The 21,011-nt window shown below is 42.4% G+C and overlaps 1 protein-coding gene across 1 annotated transcript in view; it reads right to left on the reverse strand.

The window, feature by feature from the left end:
• Positions 1–21,011, reverse strand: part of ADGRV1 (adhesion G protein-coupled receptor V1) — a 522,269-nt gene that overhangs the window by 466,466 nt on the left and 34,792 nt on the right. The window contains 5 exon segments of the mRNA XM_044282697.1: positions 220–333; positions 5,009–5,113; positions 8,741–8,836; positions 13,154–13,303; positions 16,006–16,190. Of these exon segments, the coding sequence (XP_044138632.1) occupies positions 220–333; positions 5,009–5,113; positions 8,741–8,836; positions 13,154–13,303; positions 16,006–16,190 (650 nt within the window).

A 21,011-nucleotide genomic window follows, 5' to 3' on the forward strand; every position in this document is an offset into this window, starting at 1 on the left:
AACTTTAACCCATTTTGCCTACATAAAATTCAAGGCTACCCTTTATATTCTTTGAAATGGAGCTTTTCATAGTCCAAATCCACCATTGCTAATACTCACAATTTCCAGGTTTGCAACTTTATTATGTGATATCAAGTTTACATTTTTTTTTACGGAAAGTACTGTTTTCATCTGGACTGTTTGCTATGCAGTTGTCAAGAGATAAATCATGTATCTTACCTGATCATCTAGAACTGTCAGGTTGTAAATGTAGATTGACCTCCCACTGAGGAATGTGACGTTTCCTTTAGCTGGAATTAGATCTTCATCAGCTGGATTGGGACCTCCCTCAATCTGCAAAAACATGTGAAACTATAAAATAATGTGCATGGAGATTTTCTTAACAATGAGTGTCTCTTTAACCTACAGGATATAGTTGTCTAATGAATATGAATCGGAGGAAAATGTAAATATTTTATCGTACTTAGATTCTCCTTTTCGAAAAATAAACATTAATTAAATTTTCAATGTTCCTAAGAAGTATGAAGCTACTGGTAAAATCTGTAAATTGATAAGATATGTAACTGACCACAATATGTACACTATTCATAATGCAGAAAAACATGCATAGAATTAAAGAGAAATGCCTGCAATGTCCAGTTTCAAAAATGTATAGATCATCTCTTATTGATGAGGGAACCAGCTTAAAGAGAGTGATCCTGAGCAGGACAACCCTCTTTAAGTGTGGTCATCATATAAAAATAACTCACCCAGATAGAAATGTCGGATTGATGCAAACCATGGCATGCAGTTTTGTCTCAGGCAGATATGTAAATGATTACAGGTATGGTCTGATTAGACACTGGGTCTTGCTACAAGACAGTGTAAAGGTGCTCCACCCCTCTGAGACGCTACTTTTGAGTAGTGTAAGTCTTGGTGAGAGATGGTTAACTGCTAGACATGTCTCTATGAGGCACTTCTAGCCATTTCACACACTTGACAGACTTTAAGAAGGGGCACATCATTGGACTGAGAGAAACAGGGTGGTTGTATTTATGAATTGCTTGCCAACTCGGCCATTCTGACCTAGTTGGCAGGAGGTGTTAGGAGCAGTGGTTACATGAGGGAAAGTACACACTGTGAACAGGCTCCAGATGGGTCAGATAGACCACCAGTAGGGAATATAGTTTGATCTGCCGACAAGCATGATCAGCTCCCGCAGTTTTGCTGTCCACCATCCAGACACGGGTGCCACTTTAATTACACACCCCTATTTCTGCCCAGACCATATCCAGAAGTTTAGCAGGAGGAAATTTGATGTCACAGCGCCCATTCCCATTACATGTCCTGTCATTGACAGACAGCTACCATCGCCTTTGTCGTGAACAAGAAACCTGGACTGCTATGGACTGGAAACATATTGGGGGTCATTTAAGAACAGATATAGGCCGCTTTTGTGGCGTATATCGGGCGCAGATTCTGACGCACGTCATGTTGTGGCAAAATCTGCGACTTCTTCCCTGCTCATGCCAGGGCTAAAGAAGGGGGCGTCGTTGCCCGGCCTTAAGTTGCTGGCATACTTGCCTGGCCTTGTTTCGCAATAGTTTGAACTCTTGTGCGCCTAAATTTAGGCGCACACAACATTTCTATGCCACCTTCAATACTGGGGAGTGTTGAAAGGCAGGGCTGGGGCATGGTCATCAGCCCTGGCAAAATCACTAACATTCATACCAGTTTCCTGGTGTAAATGATGATTGAAATCATCAGATCATCAGATTCCTGAATATATATACAGAGATACGACCACAGCACTCTTCCAAAAGGGGCTTGCGTGGGTGCACGTCCCAGAATGATTTCTTCCACCCCAGAAATGTATATAGATCCTCAATTTTTAGTTTGAGACAGCACACCAGCTGGTCTTCAAAAAATAGTTTCAGTGGTACATGTTATAGCAACATTTCGGGCCCAAACTTGGTGCCCTTCATCAAGCTGTATGATGCAGATGTCCGGTTTCACGGCCTGAGTATATATACAGTTGTGTTCAAAATAATAGCAGTGTGTTTAAAAAAGTGAATAAAGCTCAAAATCCTTCTAATAACTTTTATTTCCATACACACAAATGCATTGGGAACACTAAACATTGTATTCCAAATCAAAACAAAACAAATATCAAATTTGTGTTGTTCCTCTAAAAAAATAGAAAACGAGTATTAGACTGTTCAAAAAAATAGCAGTGTTTGTATTCTTCTTTACAAACCCAAACATTCACTATATAAACTGAAAAATGTTTGAAGATTTTGCTTTCCTTTGAATCACTTAACTAATATTTAGTTGTATAATCACTGTTTCTGAGAACTGCTGTACATCTGTGTTGCATGGAGTCAACCAACTTCTGGCCCCTGTGAACAGGTATTCCAGCCCAGGATGATTTGATTACATTCCACAGTTCTTCTCTATTTCTTGGTTTTGCCTCAGAAACATTTTTGATGTCACCCCACAAGTTTTCTATTGGATTAAGATCCGGGGATTGGGCTGGCAACTCCATAACGTCAATCTTGTTGGTCTGGAACCAAGATGTTGCACGTTTACTGGTGTGTTTGGGGTCGTTGTCTTGTTGGAACACCTATTTCAAAGGAATTTCCTCTTCAGCATAAGGCAGCATGACCTCTTCAAGTATTCTGATGTATTCAAACTGATCCATGATCCCTGGTATGTAATAAATAGGCCCAACACAGTAGTATGAGAAACATCCCCATATCATGATGCTTGCGCCACCATGCTTCACAGTGTACTGTGGCTTAAATTAAGTGTTTGGGGGTCATCTGACAAACTCTCCAGCCAGTAAACCCAAAAAGAACAATCTTACTTTCATCTGTCCACAAAATGTCTCTTTAGGCCAGTCAATGTGCTCGTTGGCAAATTGTAACCTCTTCAGCACATGTCTTTTTTTCAACAGTGGGACTTTGTGGGGGCTTCTTGCAGATAGCTTGGCTTCACATAAGGGTCTTCTAATTGTAACAGTACTCACAGGTAACTTTAGACCTTCTTTGATCTTCCTGGTGCTGATTGTTGGCTGAGTCCTTGACATTTTGGCTATTCTTCTATCCATTCGAATGGTAGTTTATCGCTTTCTTCCAAGTCTTTTGGGTTTTGGTTGCCATTTTAAAGCATATGTGATCATTTTAGCTGAGCAGCCTATCATTTTCCGCACTTCTTTATACACTCACCTAAAGAATTATTAGGAACACCTGTTCTATTTCTCATTAATGCGATTATCTAGTCAACCAATCACATGACAGTTGCTTCAATGCATGTAGGGTTGTGGTCCTGGTCAAGACAATCTCCTGAACTCCAAACTGAATGTCAGAATGGGAAGGAAAGGTGATTTAAGCAATTTTGAGCGTGGCATGGTTGTTGGTGCCAGACGGGCCGGTCTGAGTATTTCACAATCTGCTCAGTTACTGGGATTTTCATGCACAACCATTTCTAGGGTTTACAAAGAATGGTGTGAAAAGGGAAAAACATCCAGTATGCGGCAGTCCTGTTGGCGAAAATGCCTTGTTGATGCTAGAGGTCAGAGGAGAATGGGCCGACTGATTCAAGCTGATAGAAGAGCAACGTTGACTGAAATAACCACTCGTTACAACCGAGGTATGCAGCAAAGCATTTGTGCAGCCACAACACGCGCAACCTTGACGCGGTTGGGCTACAACAGCAGAAGACCCCACCGGGTACCACTGATGTCCACTACAAATAGGAAAAAGAGGCTACAATTTGCACGAGCTCACCAAAATTGGACTGTTGAAGACTGGAAAAATGTTGCCTGGTCTGATGAGTCTCGATTTCTGAATGGTAGAGTCCGAATTTGGCGTAAACAGAATGAGAACATGTATCCATCATGCCTTGTTACCACTGTGCAGGCTGGTGGCGGTGCTGTAATGGTGTGGGGGATGTTTTCTGGGCACACTTTAGGCCCCTTATTGCCAATTGGCCATCGTTTAAATGCCACAGGCTACCTGAGCATTGTTTCTGACCATGTCCATCCCTTCATGACCACCATGTACCCATCCTCTGATGGCTACTTCCAGCAGGATAATGCACCATGTCACAAAGCTTGAATCATTTCAAATTGGTTTCTTGAACATGACAATGAGTTCACTGTACTAAAATGGCCCCCACAGTCACCAGATCTCAACCCAATAGAGCATCTTTGGGATGTGGTGGAACAGGAGCTTCATGCCCTGGATGTGCATCCCTCAAATCTCCATCAACTGCAAGATGCTATCCTATCAATATGGGCCAACATTTCTAAAGAATGCTATCAGCACCTTGTTGAATCAATGCCACGTAGAATTAAGGCAGTTCTGAAGGCAAAAGGGGGTCCAACACCGTATTAGTATGGTGTTCCTAATAATTCTTTAGGTGAGTGTATGTTTTTCCCTCTCCAATCAACTTTTTAATCAAGGTACGCTGTTCTTCTGAACAATGTCTGGAACAACCCATTTTCCTCAGAATTTCTGAGAGAAATACACTGTAACCAGCATGTGCAACATTTGCTGCCTTCCTTCCTTAAATAAGGGCAATAATTGCCACCTGTTTTTCAAAGAATGAATGACCTCACTCATTGAACTCCACACTGCTTTTATTTTGAACATTCCCCTTTCAATTAGTGATTCAATTACAGAGAATCAGCAGCATGCATGTCATGACTGTTGGGTCTGTTTGATTTCTATTACTCTACTACACCTGCTAGTAAATTATTTGCCATGTAGAAATATCATTTCAACCAAAAACAGTGGTTGATCAGGTTAGTGATGTCTGACTGCTATTATTTTGAACACAATTGTATATATACTGTATATATTTGTATGAATATCAAAAATAAAGCTGAACTATCTGTATATTGTAACAAACATTGCCCACACTCTGAGTAAAAAAAAACATTTGAAAGGAGAAAAGAATGTTTTAGCAATTAATGACAATGACAAGTTGACAAAACTTATCCTCAGACGAATGGAGCTGAACTTACCTCAAAAGTCACGGTCACGCTTCCATAAGTGCCTTTCTCTCTCAGAAGTGTGACAGGCAAGGACTGGTCTCTACCCCATGGCTCATTCACTGTGATGAACGACGACTGATTGTGCAAAAAATAAAAATAAATTAGAAAGTATTAAAAGCATCTCAACCATTAAACAAGGAGACCTAACACACAGACTTAAAAGTGTTACTGCACTTTGAAAAAACTTTTGATCAATGGAGGCATGAGTGCTGAAACCCCCACCGATAGGTAGAACGAGGAGAAAGAAGTGCTCACATAACACGTTATCTCTCATCACTGCAAGAGGCGGGCTCCATAGAACCTTTATGAGTTAATCTCCATTCCATCCTCTCTTAGGACTTTGATCCCCATTGATCAAAACCAGTCAGATGCAGTCTCAGCTCATCTGAGACCAAAGGAGAACTCCAAGGAGTAAACCCTGAGATGGTACGTGGATAAAGAACTCTAAGAAGGTTGAGCAGCTGAAATAGGAAGTGCAAATGTTTAGCCTCTGGACCCCCATAGCCTTGATTAGTGTACTTACTACTCCTGGCAATCTTTTCCTACACATGTGACAGCTTGTAGTATTGCCTTTTGAGTTTGCACCTCGCAGACAGAAACTGCAGACATAACTAAATAAGTTGGATAACGGTGCACCCCTCAGCTGGAATGGAATATGAGGCATAATGATGTATAAGACTGTATTTGAGAGGAGCTCCAGAGAAAACCCCTCTTTCAACCCACATTTGTTGGAACACTGTTTACTAAGTTTTGTGCCTCCATCTTGTGTGGAAGAGTTTGTAGCTTTCGTACTTCAGTAGAGACTCTATTTTGTCTTCTTGTACTTCGTCTGCTTTCCTGGTTTAGACTTAAATGGCTACTCTCTCTTTTGTCCCTGATTACTGTATATGTTCCTTAACCTACCGTGTCCTCGGCTGCTGCTCTGTCTGTCGTTAACTATTCTGCAGACATCACCTGAAGCTTAACAGCAGCCAAGTCCATCGTGCCTCACGGTGAGCTCTGGGGAAAACCTGTTTTAGCACTTAAGGCCCACATACACAACTGTGGCTGCAGCTGAGAACGGTGGATTTGGCCAACAGTGTAATATGTCTGGGGAGCTCGCAACTCTTCCTAGACATATTATGTCGGGGAGAGAAGGATGGGGCGACTTGAATATCTTCAGACAATCCTTTTGTTCTCCCAGAAGATAAGGTGCCACAGAAGTGTTTTGCAGTGGCTTTCTCCTCTCTCCTAACTGAATACATTGCGAGTTAGGAAGGAATCGGGACAGACAGCTGTCGGCCAAATGATTGTTCAGCCAACAGCTATTGAATGTGTATGGCTTTAGAGTCTACTAATCACAGCGGCCAGCGCAAAGTTTAACTGAGAAAATCTTTTTTGTGGACTGGTATGTTAAAGCATTGGGACCACTTTGTTCTCATTATTGTTTTCTTTTAAGCAGTGATGTGACATTGAGTATTGTTAGCAGACTATAAGAATCTCAGGAGTGCAGTTGAGACATGATCCCTAATTAAAACCAATGTCTTACATGAGGTGTTCTGTTATCTTTCCCAAATACTCATTAATATTTATGGAGCACTACAATAGACACTGCTTCTGGGCAATAATGTTCAATCTCAACACAAGTAAATGGTAAAGAACCAGGATTAAATAAAACATTCCCTTAACATCTTCTGAAGTCTGCATTGATGAATGAGTCACCTCAGTAATTACAATGCGACCTTCAAACCCTCACAGTTCCAAACAATCTCGCAGGTAAGTTATTTCATTACTTAATATTCTATATAGTGTATCATGCTTAGCTTCCAAATTCTGTGCTAATTAATGGGGTTATCTAGAGGGGAAAATTGTATGCAAAGGGATTAGCGTAGGTTAAAAAATAAAAGAAGCATTACTCACCTCACTGATCCCCGCCGCTCCAATTCTGATGCTTACTGCATCCGCCACTGGTCACTACTTCCTGGTCCCATGTCAAAGCACAGAAAATGACTGCAGAGGAGACCCACCTCAGCTACTTCCAGGGACCAGGAAGTGGAGAACATGTAAGCATCAAAACGTTATGGCAGTGGTGGGGGATTGGAGAGGTGGGTAATGCTTCTTTTATTTAATTTTACATATCTTTCCTGGACATCTTAAAATTTATGTCTTCTTACAAACGTTTTTCTCCAGTCATTACTGGGAAAGTTGTGTGACCACCCCTTCCTTCCCTGATTATGGCTGCAATAACACCTTCTAAATGAGTTGTCAGACAACTTTCCTTGAATTCCGAAGATCAAAATTTACCTAACTGCACCATACATTACATGTGATAATAGTAGATTTACCATTCAGGAATTTGAGGAATAGCCGTGACAAAGGATGTTAGAACTTTTTTATTTTTGGAATGTGTAGGGGCGGTGATACTGACCAATTTTGTAATATACTTGAATTACTGAAATCGTAAAGTGGCCCATTTTGTGCCTTAACAACACTCCTCTGTCTTCTGTTTACTTAACTGTGGATGTCAGAGTTAAGTTATCAGTTAAATTATGTCAGAACCGATCCCATAATTTTCTGTGTGATCATTCAAGGAATCCAGTACATTAGTTTTAATGCCAAATGTCTCCTAGCACTAGACAGAAAAAAACGCTCCACATTTTCAGGCTATGGAACGGCGGATTGGTGCACTAAAGTATATGTAACCATATACAGTACCAGTTGCAGAACACAACTGATGTTAGTGCACCCAACATAATAACAACTCAACTTGTAGTCACCAAACTTTTACAGAAATGTGTTACTCAAAAAAGATGAGGGAAACTGACATCCCGATGTCCAACTTTTCACTTTGTCCATCACCTTATTCTTTCTCTCATACTGTTTCCGATGGTGTCTTCATGCTGCTTGTTTGTTCGATGGACGATGTGAGAAACCACTTTATTCAACGACTCTGCGGTATGTAAATACGCTCTTTGAAGCCAAGGAGGCTTTAAGTCATGCTCTCTGCGCTCTTTTCCTGCCTCCTGCCCCTTGATAGACATTTATGACTTCTGACACGTCATCTCCTTATTTCCCCAAGTCTTGCACCCAAAGTGCACTGTCTCATCCATGGCGCCTGCACATTGAACCTTGGTTTTCAGCACCTAGCTTCAACATTTTCCTGCGCATGCACCAGACACTCCTGTGTGAGAATGAAGGAGGTGATGTGCCACAAGTCATAAACCTCCATCAAGGGGTAGGAAGCAGAAAAAGCATGACTTGGAGTTCAAAAGAACCAGCTTCCTTGACTTCAAAGTGCGTATTTACATAGTACAGAATTATTGAAATAAAGTGGTTTTTCACATCAAACCTTACTACAATTTCCTAATATTTTTTTTTTTATATTTAATAAAGTATACACAAATAGCTGAAAATTACTCCCAGAGTTCTAAACACTGAACCTGACCCCTTACAAATAGGCAACAGGGTCATAACTACAATTTATAGGGTCCCATAGCAAAATAGGATAGGACCCCACCACCTGCACTTGATTGGGCACAATCAACCTCTGGGCCCCATAGCAAGTGCTATGGCTGCTATGGCTATAGTTAAGCCCATAAAAAGGCAACACAAGCGCAACAAAATAAAATGGTATTTTAGGAATCTCAATATTTGTCTAGTTTATAATGCAGATATAACAGGATTTGGCATCTACTCCATGTGACAAAAAAAAAGCTCCCATACCATATTGATAGAGATGATCCCGAAGGCATTGTCGTTGGACAGTATGGTGACAGTGGCAACTTTCTGGGGTCCTAGCTGTGTGTTTAGTGGGGGATCCTGGAAACGAGAGAACAACACATAATTTGTTTCAGGTCAAATAATGCTTACGAGTGATGCAATGCAAACAGTCCAGGGTGACGGACATTACGGAATGGTGTATTGTCGCCTGGGAAGATTCGTATGAGGACATTCAGGAGATCATTTATCACAGGCTGACAGTCTATTACTGACAGTATAGAAATAAGACTGACACCATAGAAATAAGAAAAGGAAATCAAATATTCAGATGTTGTATAAGACTAAGCATTGTAGTGCTGGGAACAATGCAATATCTGAGCTGCTTTAATGCACAATACAATAACCAAAATGTTACATGTGGTAACCGCTGATACAACCACATCCAATTATTCACGTTTAGGTTGGAGTCACACAGACTCATTTCTGGTGTTTTTTACATGTGTGATTTGGTGCGCTTTTTTTTAATGTTAGCTGTAAATATGTGGGAATTATGAAATGCAGCACACATATCTATTTTTTAAGTGGCCTTTTATTTAACAGTGGTGCATTTGTTGGCTACATGGCAGATTTTCATGGCTATAGCATTTTTTAGCTCATTTGATGGCGGTTTTGTGCCATCGACATCCATCGTTTTCTTTGCCCGGCTTCAAAAAAACTCATGTGTTGTATTTTCTTTATGGCGTTTTTACATTGTGTTTTTTCCAGTGCCTTTTTTTTAATAGGGATCTACAGGAAGTGAAAATAAATCTAGCAAAAGAAGCCACAAAATAATGCCTGGAGTAAACCACACTATTTGTAAAAACACCACAAAAATGCAGCAAAGACTACCATGAAACTTCACATTAGAAACTACTTCACTTCTGTTTCTTTTTGCACTGAAAACCAAATTCATGTGTATAAGTGGCCCAGAAGTGGATCTTTAGGCCTCACGCATACGGCCTTTGCCCGGCCGCAGCCGTATTGCAGCCCGCAAACAGCGGGTCTGCAATATGCGGGCACCGGCTGTGTGCTCCCAGCATCACGGATGCAGACCCATTCACTTGAATAGATCCACAATCCAGAGCTAAGGTGCGGAACTGAGCCACTACGGAGTTATTCCGTAGTGTTTCTGTCCGTGCCTCCGCACCGCAAAAAAATAGAACATGTTCTATATTTTTGCGGTGCGGACGGATTACGGACCCATTCAAGTTAAATGGGTCTCTATCCGTCCTGGCCGCCGCACGGATGTTGCCCGTGCATTGGGGACCACAAATTGCGGTCCCCAATGCATGGAACAGCCGCACAACGGCTGTGTGCATGAGGCCTTAGGTGATTTTCCCGCGCGAGTGCAAAACGTTTTAATGCGTTTTGCATGTGCGTGAGAAAAAATCGGCATGTTTGGTACCCAGACCTGAACCCGAACTTCTTCACAGAAGTTCAGGTTTGGGTTAGGTGTTCTGTAGATTTTAGTATTTTCCCTTATAACATGGTTATAAGGGAAAATAATAGCATTCTTAATACAGAATGCTAAGTAAAATAGGGCTGGAGGGGTTAAAAAATAATAAACAAATTTAACTCACCCCATCCACTTGGTCGCGTAGCGGATCTCCTCTTCTTTCTTCAGGACCTGGGTGATGGATCATGGGATGAGCGCAGTGACGTCATCAAAGGTCCTTTACCCAGGTCCTGAATAAAGAAGAGGAGATCCGCTACGCGACCAAGTGGATGGGGTGAGTTAAATTATTTTATTATTTTTTAACCCCTCCAGCCCTATTGTACTATGCATTCTGTATTAAGAATGCTATTATTTTCCCTTATAACCCTGTTATAAGGGAAAATAATAATGATTGGGTCCCCATCCCGATCGTCACCTAGCAACCATGCGTGAAAATGGCACCGCATCCGCACTTGCTTGCGGATGCTTGCGATTTTCACGCCGCCCCATTCACTTCTATGGGGCCTGCGTTGCTTGAAAAACGCACAATATAGAACATGCTGCGATTTTCATGCAATGCACAAGTGATGCGGGAAAATCACTGCTCATGTACACAGCCCCATTGGAGTGAATGGGTCCGGATTCAGTGCGGGTGCAATGCGTTCACCTCACGCATTGCACCCGCGTGGAATTCTCGCCCGTGTGAAAGGGGCCTTAGTCTTACAATACCACTGATATGTCATAGGGTCATGTCAGAAATCTTTAAATAGTGGGTGACCAGGAACTAGAACTCACTGATTGCTCAAACAAATGTGCCCTGGCATCATCCCTCTGGGGCTTTTAGTTTGGACATCTCCAAAGATTTGAAGGTAGAAGAAATGGGTGGCAGCTGGAGTTTGCTGAAATTTGTCAAAGGGAAGGTGTCACCTATAACTTTTTTTTGTCAGTTCAATCCAGATAGTGACACATATTTAATTTTCTAATCTGTTTTTATTTTCTTATTCTATTTCCTGAGCATAATTATGGGGTGGATATTTCCTTAATTGTTATTAACAGCATTTAGAGATAAGTTGTAACTCAGTCACCATGGGCCATAGACACAAGGGACTGGAGGGGATCTCATTCACGTCTATGGGAGAGTTTTCTAGGCATGCTCTATGACCTGTGCAGAGGTCATTGTACAAGATACATGTAGAAAAGCTGTGATATCACCTATTGTGAATGGCTCATCCCGTGTTATCTCTATATATAGGTGATATCTGTCATTGCAATTATGTTGATAAGTGATACGTACAGACAAAGAAGTGGTGCCTATTATTGGGCTTAGTGGCCAGTGCGAAAAAAACTAATTTTAATATAAACAATGACAGGGAAAATTAAAAATAACATCACCAAAATGTTTGGAAAATACGGTAACACAACAACTTTATTTAAAGGGAGTCTGTCATCAACATTTCACCTTTATAACCCTTCCCATAGCTTTCTAGCATCCTTACAGTTAATAAAAACGTTACCGTTATGATCAATCGTGGACTTTTAAAACCGGCAAAAAACATCTTTGTAGCATATGCAAATGAAGGCTCGCAAGTGCCCAGGGGCGGCGTTACCCTCGTAGGTGCCCTGCTAGCTCAGCCTTATCGTCGCTTCCCCCCGCCCATTCTTTCCCTCCGCCCGCCCATCCTTTCCCTCTGATTGCCTATCTACTAACTTCTTGTTTCGCTGAGATCCCGCGCCTGTGCACTCAGTCCGTTGGCCGGCGCATGCGCACTGCGATGCCCATTCCTTGTACAGCATCATAGTAATTAATGCGCATGCGCCGGCTAACGGCGAAGAAAAGGCTGAGCTAGCAGGGCGCCTACGATGGTAACGCCGCCCCTGGGCACTTGCGAGCCCGCATTTGCATATGCTACAAAGATGTTTTTTGCCGGTTTTATAAGTCCAGGATTGATCATAAAGGTAACGTTTTTATTAACTGTAAGGATGCTAGAAAGCTATGGGAAGGGCTACAAAGGTGAAATGTTGATGACAGACTCCTTTTAACCAATAGGTCTTTTTTTGATGACACGTTACCTTTAAATGGCTGCCATTTAAAGGTAACGTGTCATCAAAAAAAGACCTATTGGTTAAAGGGAGTCTGTCATCAATGAAGAGAGTCTCTGGTCTTTCTTCATTCACAGAATTCAAGCTGGAGTAAACAATACTTGTATTCCGCGGCACAACACTGCTGAAGTCAGTCATTGGCTGCAGCAGTGCAGGTGACCATGTCCATGACCCAGCTGTAAGAAAGCAGGCAGGGGAGCGGAAGATGAAGGAACAGGTGTCAGAGAGCAGGACCAGAGCAGAGGGAGCAGGTAGGTATGAATCTTTCAGTAGGATATGCACTCTCTCTCATACCTAACTGCTCCACCCCACTCTGGTCCTCCTTTGTCTCCATCTTCTGGTCCCCACCCTGTTTTCTTCTGTTGATGCATTGGCATGGGGACATGCAGCACTCCAGACAATGACTGGCTTCAGCAGAGATGTGGCCACTGGAAGCACCTCACCGCTGGAGCTAACCATGGTCTGGAGCAGTACTTGTAACCATGCGCCACCATTCTAAAGCTTTCCACATTACAGGTATCAGAATTACACTATATACAGATCTGTATTTGCATTTAACTCAGAAACCATAATGTACAACGTTGCTATTTGAGTCGATCTCAAGAATTAACCCCTAGATCTTATCGGGCAATATATGATACTCATTTTAATTTTACTGTAAGGTGTCCAAGAGAAATATAAATGTAAAAAGCTGTTCTGTCATGTATAAAAGGTTTTACGGGTAAACCACAAAGAGAAGAGCCACCTGTCATTGCTGAGGTGAGGGCAGTGCAGCCGCACGTCCAGACTGTACAGCATCTATACATACTGAGCATAAACGGAATGTGCTAAGTATAACTTACCTGTAATATCAGAAAGAAATGAAAGGTCTCGTCTGCCTCTGGCAAGTCATCGTCGCATATGGAAATATAGACAGTCCGATTCTTCTCCCACTCGGGTATGAACGCAGCAGCAGCGGTAGCTATGAAGTCTCCTGTGTTTTCCTCTTGTAGCTAGAAGTAAGTAGAAGAAGTGGTAATGTTTTACAAAGAGCACGAGCATGAGTAAAAGTATATATAAAAGAGGACGTATATATGTGTGTATGTTCTGCAAAAACGCAACCATCCATTTCAACGAAACTTGGTATACACATCCCTTGCTACCTGGAAGGAAATCTTGCGGGGGTCTCGGCTCTCTAGGGGGTACCGTTCCCAAGATATTCCCCAAAAATGACCTGCATTATCCAATACAAGCCTGCCAGCCTTTCACTTAAATCCTAACTGCCATACACACTGTCACATGTCCCTTATCAGCCAATAGAAGCTCACAGGTCCTACTCTAGGTTGCCATAACAACTGATCACAGGTTTTTTAGCAGTTCACAGGTCCTGAAATATTCAGTCATATGATATATGACAGCACAACTACACTGCTACATGCATGGGGGCAGGGGCCACTAGTAAACGGACGGGCGCTGTGCAGTTCCCTGTTAAGGGGGCAGGCGCTGTGGAGTTCACTGTTAAAGGGGCGGTCACTGTTAAAGGGGCAGCCACTGTGAAAATCACTGTTAAAGGGGCAGGCATCGTGAAGTTCACTGTTAAAGGGGCGGGCACTGTGGAGTTCACTGTTAAAGGGGCAGGCACCGTGGAGGTTACTGTTAAAGGGGCAGTCACAGTTAAAGGGGCGGCCACTGTGAAAGTCACGGTTAAAAGGGCGGTCACTGTTAAAGGGACGGCCACTGTGAAAGTCACAGTTAAAGGGGCGGTCACTGTTAATGGGGCGGCCACTGTGAAAGTCACTGTCAAAGGGGCAGTCACCATAAAGGGGCAGCCACTGTGAAAGTCACTGTTAAAAGGGCAGCCACCGTGAAAGTCACTGTTAAAGGGACAGTCACCGTTAAAGGGGATGCTATTGTGAAAGTCACTGTTAAAGGGATGGTCACCGTTAAAGGGGCAGCCACTATGAAAGTCACTGTTAAACGGGATGTCACCGTTAAAGGGGTGGCCACTGTGAAAGTCACTGTTAAAGGGGTGGTCACCGTTAAAGAGGTGGCCATTGTGAAATTCACTGTTAAAGGGGCGGTCACCAAAGTCATTGTTAAAGGGGCAGTCACCGTTAAAGGGGCAGCCACTGTGAAAGTTACTGTTAAAAGGTCAGCCACCGGGAAAGTCACTATTAAAGGGGCAGTCATAGTTAAAGGGGTGGCCACTGTGATAGTCACCGTTAAAGGGGCAGCCACTATGAAAGTCATTGTTAAAAGGACAGTCACCATTAAAGGGGTGGCCATAGTGAAAGTCACTGTTATTTAATATAAAATTGCAATAAATAAATACCCGAGCAACGCCGGGTCATCAGCTAGTATATACAATATAATAAACAGTGAAAATCATCTCCTACATCACCTTCACTCTTTCCAGACGAGGGTGATTTTACCATGGACCTTATGTAATCTTCTGTCACGCTATAGGGGTTCTCAAACTCCACAAAAGCTGATGTATAATTCTTAGAATAGGTCACCAAGTAGACAGCGAGCACCACGTCCCCTTCATTGTTTACTAGGCACAGCTCTGCACTTTTAGTGATAGCTGTACCTGGTTTTGCAACTCAGTCCTATTTATTTGAGTGGGACTAACCAGTAGAGAGCAGCAGTACTTGACCAAGTCAGTATTAAAAGGGCTTTTCATACTGATGGCCTATATCCTCCGGATAGGTCATTAATATGAGATTGGCTGGAGTCCGATTCCTGGCAGCCCAGCCGATCAACTGCATTATATGGGTCTGTCTACCAACACACTGTGCAGGGGATTGTAGCTTTTACTTTGTTCTTCTGAATGGGATGAAGCTGAAATACTCTGCACAACCGTTACTAAGTAGATGGCATGCAGGTAGCTGGCCTCATGTATAAAATGAAGTGCGTGCCATGACCCCTTCAGACTGCTTATCAGCAAAGGTGTAGAGAGTGGGAGCCCTAGTGATGTGATATAGATGACCTCTTCCTGAGAACCTGTCCTGTCCACAGTAGTGCCACGGCCTTCTCTCTGCTCACCATGTACTTGGTATTGCACTCATTCACTTCAATGGGGCTGAGCTACGCCGAGGGTACATGACCGATGAACGTGACATCTGCTAAGCTGCAAGAAGGTCATTGCACTATTGTGAAGCCAATGCTGTCTCAAATAGCTGATTTCTGGGGGTCCCATTAATCAGATACTGATGACCTGACTAGGGCATGGATCCGCAAAATATCGATGACATACGGATGTGTTCCGTATGCATTCCATATTTTTTGCGGACCCATTGATTTGAATTGAGCAACGGAACATTATTTGCGGACAATAATGGGACAAGTTCTACCTTTTAGCGGAACTGATATACGGAAATACGGAAACAGAATGAACACGGAGTACATTTTGTTTTTTTAGCAGGACCATTGAAATGAATGGTTCCGCATACGGACCAAAAACGGAAACCGCAAAAACGGAACGGAAATGGAAAAAAAATATGTTCATGTGCAAGAGGCCTTAAAAGTGCTGCATGGTATTGCATGGTATTGTATTGTGCAGATTCAAAGCCAGTGAAATGACAGAAGGCAGACTGGCCCTTTTACATGTTTTAGATATGTATCCTTTATGACAAATAAATAGTCAGTGGCTATAGATAACATCTGATATAATGTAATCTGCGTGATAACCCTGGCTTCATTTACATACACTTACCAGGACTATTGCCGTGATGTTTACGGGGTCTCCTGTCCTTTCAATCACCAGACGTATGACTGTGGTCGCGGTTTCATTTACAAAAAATTCTGTTTGTCCAGCAAACTGCACTTGTGTTTCTCCAGATATCCCAGTGACTAATAATGCGAAGAAAATAAGTGCAGAGGAGGGAACTGGGGGCATGCCTGTGATAGAAAACAAAATAGAAGCATATGATCTAATGTCACATACATAGTATCACAGTAACATAGTATATAAGGCTGAAAAAAAGACATCTGTCCTTCCGGTTCAGCCTGTTATCTGCAAGTTAATCCAGAAAAAGGCAAAAAAAAAACACGATGTAGAAACCAATTTTCCTCACTTTAGGGGAAAAAAAATTCCAATCAGAATAACTCCCTGGATCAACGACCCCTCTCTAGTAGCTATAGCTTGTAATATTATTATGCTCCAGAAATACATCCAGGCCCCTCTTGAATTCCTTTATTGTACTCACCATCACCACCTCCTCAGGCAGAGAGTTCCATAGTCTCACTGCTCTTACCGTAAAGAATCCTCTTCTGTGTTTGTGTACAAACCTTTGGGTTCATTTATCAAACTGGTGTAAAGTAGAACTGGCTTAGTTGCCCATAGCAACCAATCAGATTCCACCTTTCATTTTTGACAGCTCCTTTGGAAAATGAAAGGAGGAATCTGATTGCTTGCTATGGGCAACTAAGCCAGTTCTACTATACACCAGTTTAATAAATGACCCCCCTTCTTTCCTGTAGACGTAAAAGATGTCCCCTCGTCACAGTCCTGCAGATAAATAGATGATGGGATAGATCTCTGTACTGACCCCTGATATATTTATACATATTAATTAGATCTCCCCTCAGTTGTCTTTTTTCTAAAGTGAATAACCCTAATGTTGATAATCTTTCAGGGTACTGTAGTTGCCCCATTCCAGTTATTACTTTAGTTGCCCTCCTCTGGACCCTCTCCAGCTCTGTTATGTCTGCCTTGTTTACAGGAGCCCAGAACTGTACACAGTACTCCATGTGTGGTCTGACTAGCGATTTGTAAAGTGGTAGGACTATGTTCTCATCACGGGCATCTATGCCCCTTCTGATGCAACCCATTATCTTATTGGCCTTGGCAGCAGCTGCCTGACACTGGTTTTTGTAGCTTAGTTTGCCGGATATTAAAATTCCTATATCCTTTTCCATGTCAGTGTTACCGAGTGTTTTACCATTTAGTATGTACGGGTGACTTGCATTATTCCTTCCCATGGGCATAACCTTACATTTGTCAGTGTTAAACCTCATCTGCCACTTATCTGCCCAAGCCGCCAAACCTACACAGAACACTAGGCTGCAGAATAAAGGCTAGAAAACCTCTTAAAGGGAACCTGTTACCAGTGACCTCCCTATCAAAGTTTTGCATAGACACATAGCTGTGGTTCACCTGATTAAAATGCTGCTTTTCCTTTGTTGATCTGAAGCTCCGTTTCCGATTTATGATACTTTTTCTAAATATGCAAATTAGGCCTTTGGTGCAATGAGAGGTCCCTCCCTAGCTGCATTGATTGACAGAGCCAGCAAGTGGCAAAGCAGTGCTGGCCACAGATAGGAGAGGAGCTTCGGTACAACCACAGCAATGGTGACAGCCTCATTGCACCAAAGGCTTACACCATGGGTAACTGTTATCCACCTGTTGTCTTATGAGGGCAAATCCGCAGCATTTTACAGGGGAAGAAGTGGATGAGATTTTGCCCATGCTACAAAATGAATTGCATTGTACGCTGACCTGTGGTGTGGAATTTATATCAGCAGGAAGTCAATCAAGAGAGGGAAATCAGCAGCAAACAATTGTGTTTCAAATTCAATGCAGAAGGCCGCATCCAACAAGATCTTGTACCACACTTCTTCTTATTATCATTTGAAAAGCAAGTAAGTAACCAAAGATGTGGCCCTTGGCTGCAGGAGTGCAAATTGAGGCAGTTTGTAAATCTACAATGAAAGCACCTGCGCAGTTCACCGCGGGGTCTGACAGAATCCCCCAGCAGAAAGAGTTACACTCCGACCCACTGACAGGATCAGTTTGCACCTTCAGTACCTTCTACTCATCTGTAGGTCACCTGAAAACACTTGGCAGAAACCACATTAGCCACAGTAACTGCTATACTTGGTGCCCTTCATGCCTTGAGAAGATAGAACATGGTCCATCTAGTCTGCCCTTATAGCCTTCTTCGGACACAGTCGTGTGCATGAGGCCTAACTGCAGTTTGTAAACCATGAATCCCAAAAATACAGACACATTCCATGTGTAATCGGCAACATTTTGCACAGCCATGACAATGACAATTTTTTTTCATCAATACGAACCCAGAATAGGACATGTACTATAATTTGAGGAAAAGACACAAGGATGCGGACAGCAATCTGCAAAAAATGTGGATCGGACATGGATACAAAATACAGTTGAGGGCATGAGGCCTTATTCTTTCTTAGGACAGAGATAGGTTTCTAATCATTACTGTTGATTTTCTAACTACAGCTGATTAAGGACCAGTCCAGTTTTCATTTTTCCTTTCTGCCTTCCAAGAGCCATAACTTTTTACATTTTCTGTTCACATCGCCAAATGAAGGCTTATTTTTTGCAAGACAATTTACCATAGCTTGTAATTAAAAATGGGGGGGAAATTATGTGGGGTGAAATTGGGAAAAAAAATAAAAAATTCAGCCATGATTTAGCTTTTATAGCATTCACTGTATTCACTGCCTTATTCTGTAGGTCAGTACGATAACAGTGATACAGTGATGTTTTACTACTTTTATAAAAATAAAACTTTTTTTGTACGGTAATTTTTAGTCCCCTTAGGGGACTCGAATATGCGATTTTCTGATCACTTGTACCATAGAATGCAATAGTATGTTATGGGAATATTTTGACGGGCTTCCTGTTAAGCTATACTTCAGGCAGAGGTTAACAGGAAGCTTACTATGACAGGCTTAGGAGCCTTCATAAGGTCCTATTCTGCCATAGCAACCGATTGGAGCCCCATAATTTTGCCACTGGGGCTCCAATCAGAGCCATGATCACTATTGACGCAAGTTACTTACACGTCTGTGATTTTGGTTTAAAGGGTTAAAGGGGTATTTCCATCTTGGAATTTTATGGCATCTCCACAAGATAAGCTCAGGGAACTGCATCTATCTCAAAACCGGGCCCTCACTTTCTGCCTGGTGAGAACAAGCTGGGTCCGAGCTGGGAATACCTGGTAAAACCCTTCCCTCCGGAACCTTATTAAAACGTTTAACAAGGTTTAAATCATGTCGTCTCTTGCTCTTCTTTCCCCCACGCTACACAAGTTACGTTTTTAGTCCAATGTAATCTTTAAGTAGGCATTGTCGTCATTTTAAGTGGCTCAAACCCCAGAAGAGTCTAAAACTATTGTCCTACAGTAGCAGGAGGAAGGAAAAAAGATGGCAGTGAACATGAGATCCACACACAATGGAGAGGGGCTACCTACTCCTACTGTCTACATATTATGTAACACACCCAGACATCTGTATAAAGAAATCTGATTTCATCCCGGATCTAATAGTAACAAAAAACTGCAAGACCTCTGCTTTGAGGGACCTCTAGTAGAAATGCGTAAATGGCTAAAGAATGAACTTAAACTTAAAAAAAGTATCTTATATGGAAAAATGTTTCCCAATGTTATGCTGCCAGTCTCTGCTGCTATACCTGCTTTCTAGAGAACTGGTCATTATAAAAATGCAGCTCAATCTGCAGACAGCAGGATATAGAGCAGGATTGATGTATAGTTAAATCTCTGCTCTTTTTGTACTTAGGAGCTAACTCAATGACCGCCAGCCATCTCTGCATACCTAAGCATATGGGGAAGGTTGTCAGTCACTGAGTAGTACAGCCCCATGACTCCTAAGTATAGAGCAGGGATTGAAATGAATAAATTACAAGTTTTCCAGAATCATTTACCATAAAACTATATATCAATCTGCTCAGCTCCTCCTGTTCTATAGCATGGTGCCTGCAGATTTCACTGGATTTTTCTTGGTGACAGGTCCTCTTTAATAGAACACAGATCTCCACTTGCTGGTGAGATTATGCAAACCTTGTGCTTGTATGCCACGGGCAATCTAAGCATGGAGAGCTGCAGTGCTAAACATAGTGAGGAAACAGAGCACCAGCCTATGATGATATAGGAGGAGGACTTCGGATTACCAATGACCCACAGTAGACAAAGCAGCTAGGATGTGGGCATTGATCAAAGATGGAGAGGAGTTAAAAATCTCTGTCAAATTCCTAAGGTGGCTATACATCTTAGCTAGCTTCAATCCGACTCTCTCTCCTGTAAACATGCATGCTTGGCTGACAATGCATGTTTTCTGAAATCCAACATGCCCAATCCTTCTTTCCACAGACATCTGCCTTTTCGGGAATGTTGGACACTGACACATCACATACATTTGTTTAGCTGAGCTGATCTAAGCTGTTAAAGAGAAAGACTGAATTTCACTTGAACGACTTCTTTGGTCACCATCAGGGGCAAACAGGGACCTTAAAGTGGCCTGGGAAAAAAAAAACTAAAAGTGGCCCATGTTGTCTGTGTAACCAGGCTGACAGAAGGCAAGGCAACAGAAGTAGGCAGGGCCCGCAATACTGTAGTGTGTGAGAGACAGGTTTTATTTCTCTATATATATATGTACTGTATTACTCTTTTCTGTCCACAAGATGGCAGCAAACCAGATGTGTGAGCCTCATGTGCATTTCTTTGTCTTAGGCCTCTTTCACACTTGCGTTGTCCGGATCCGGCGTGTACTCCATTTGCCGGAATTACACGCCGGATCCGGAAAAACGCAAGTGAACTGAAAGCATTTGACGACGGATCCGTCTTCAAAATGCGTTCAGTGTTACTATGGCAGCCAGGACGCTATTAAAGTCCTGGTTGCCATAGTAGGAGCGGGGAACGGGGGAGCAGTATACTTACCGTCCCTGTGGCT

Source organism: Bufo gargarizans, chromosome 1 (assembly GCF_014858855.1).
Source record: "Bufo gargarizans isolate SCDJY-AF-19 chromosome 1, ASM1485885v1, whole genome shotgun sequence".
Taxonomy (NCBI): domain Eukaryota; kingdom Metazoa; phylum Chordata; class Amphibia; order Anura; family Bufonidae; genus Bufo; species Bufo gargarizans.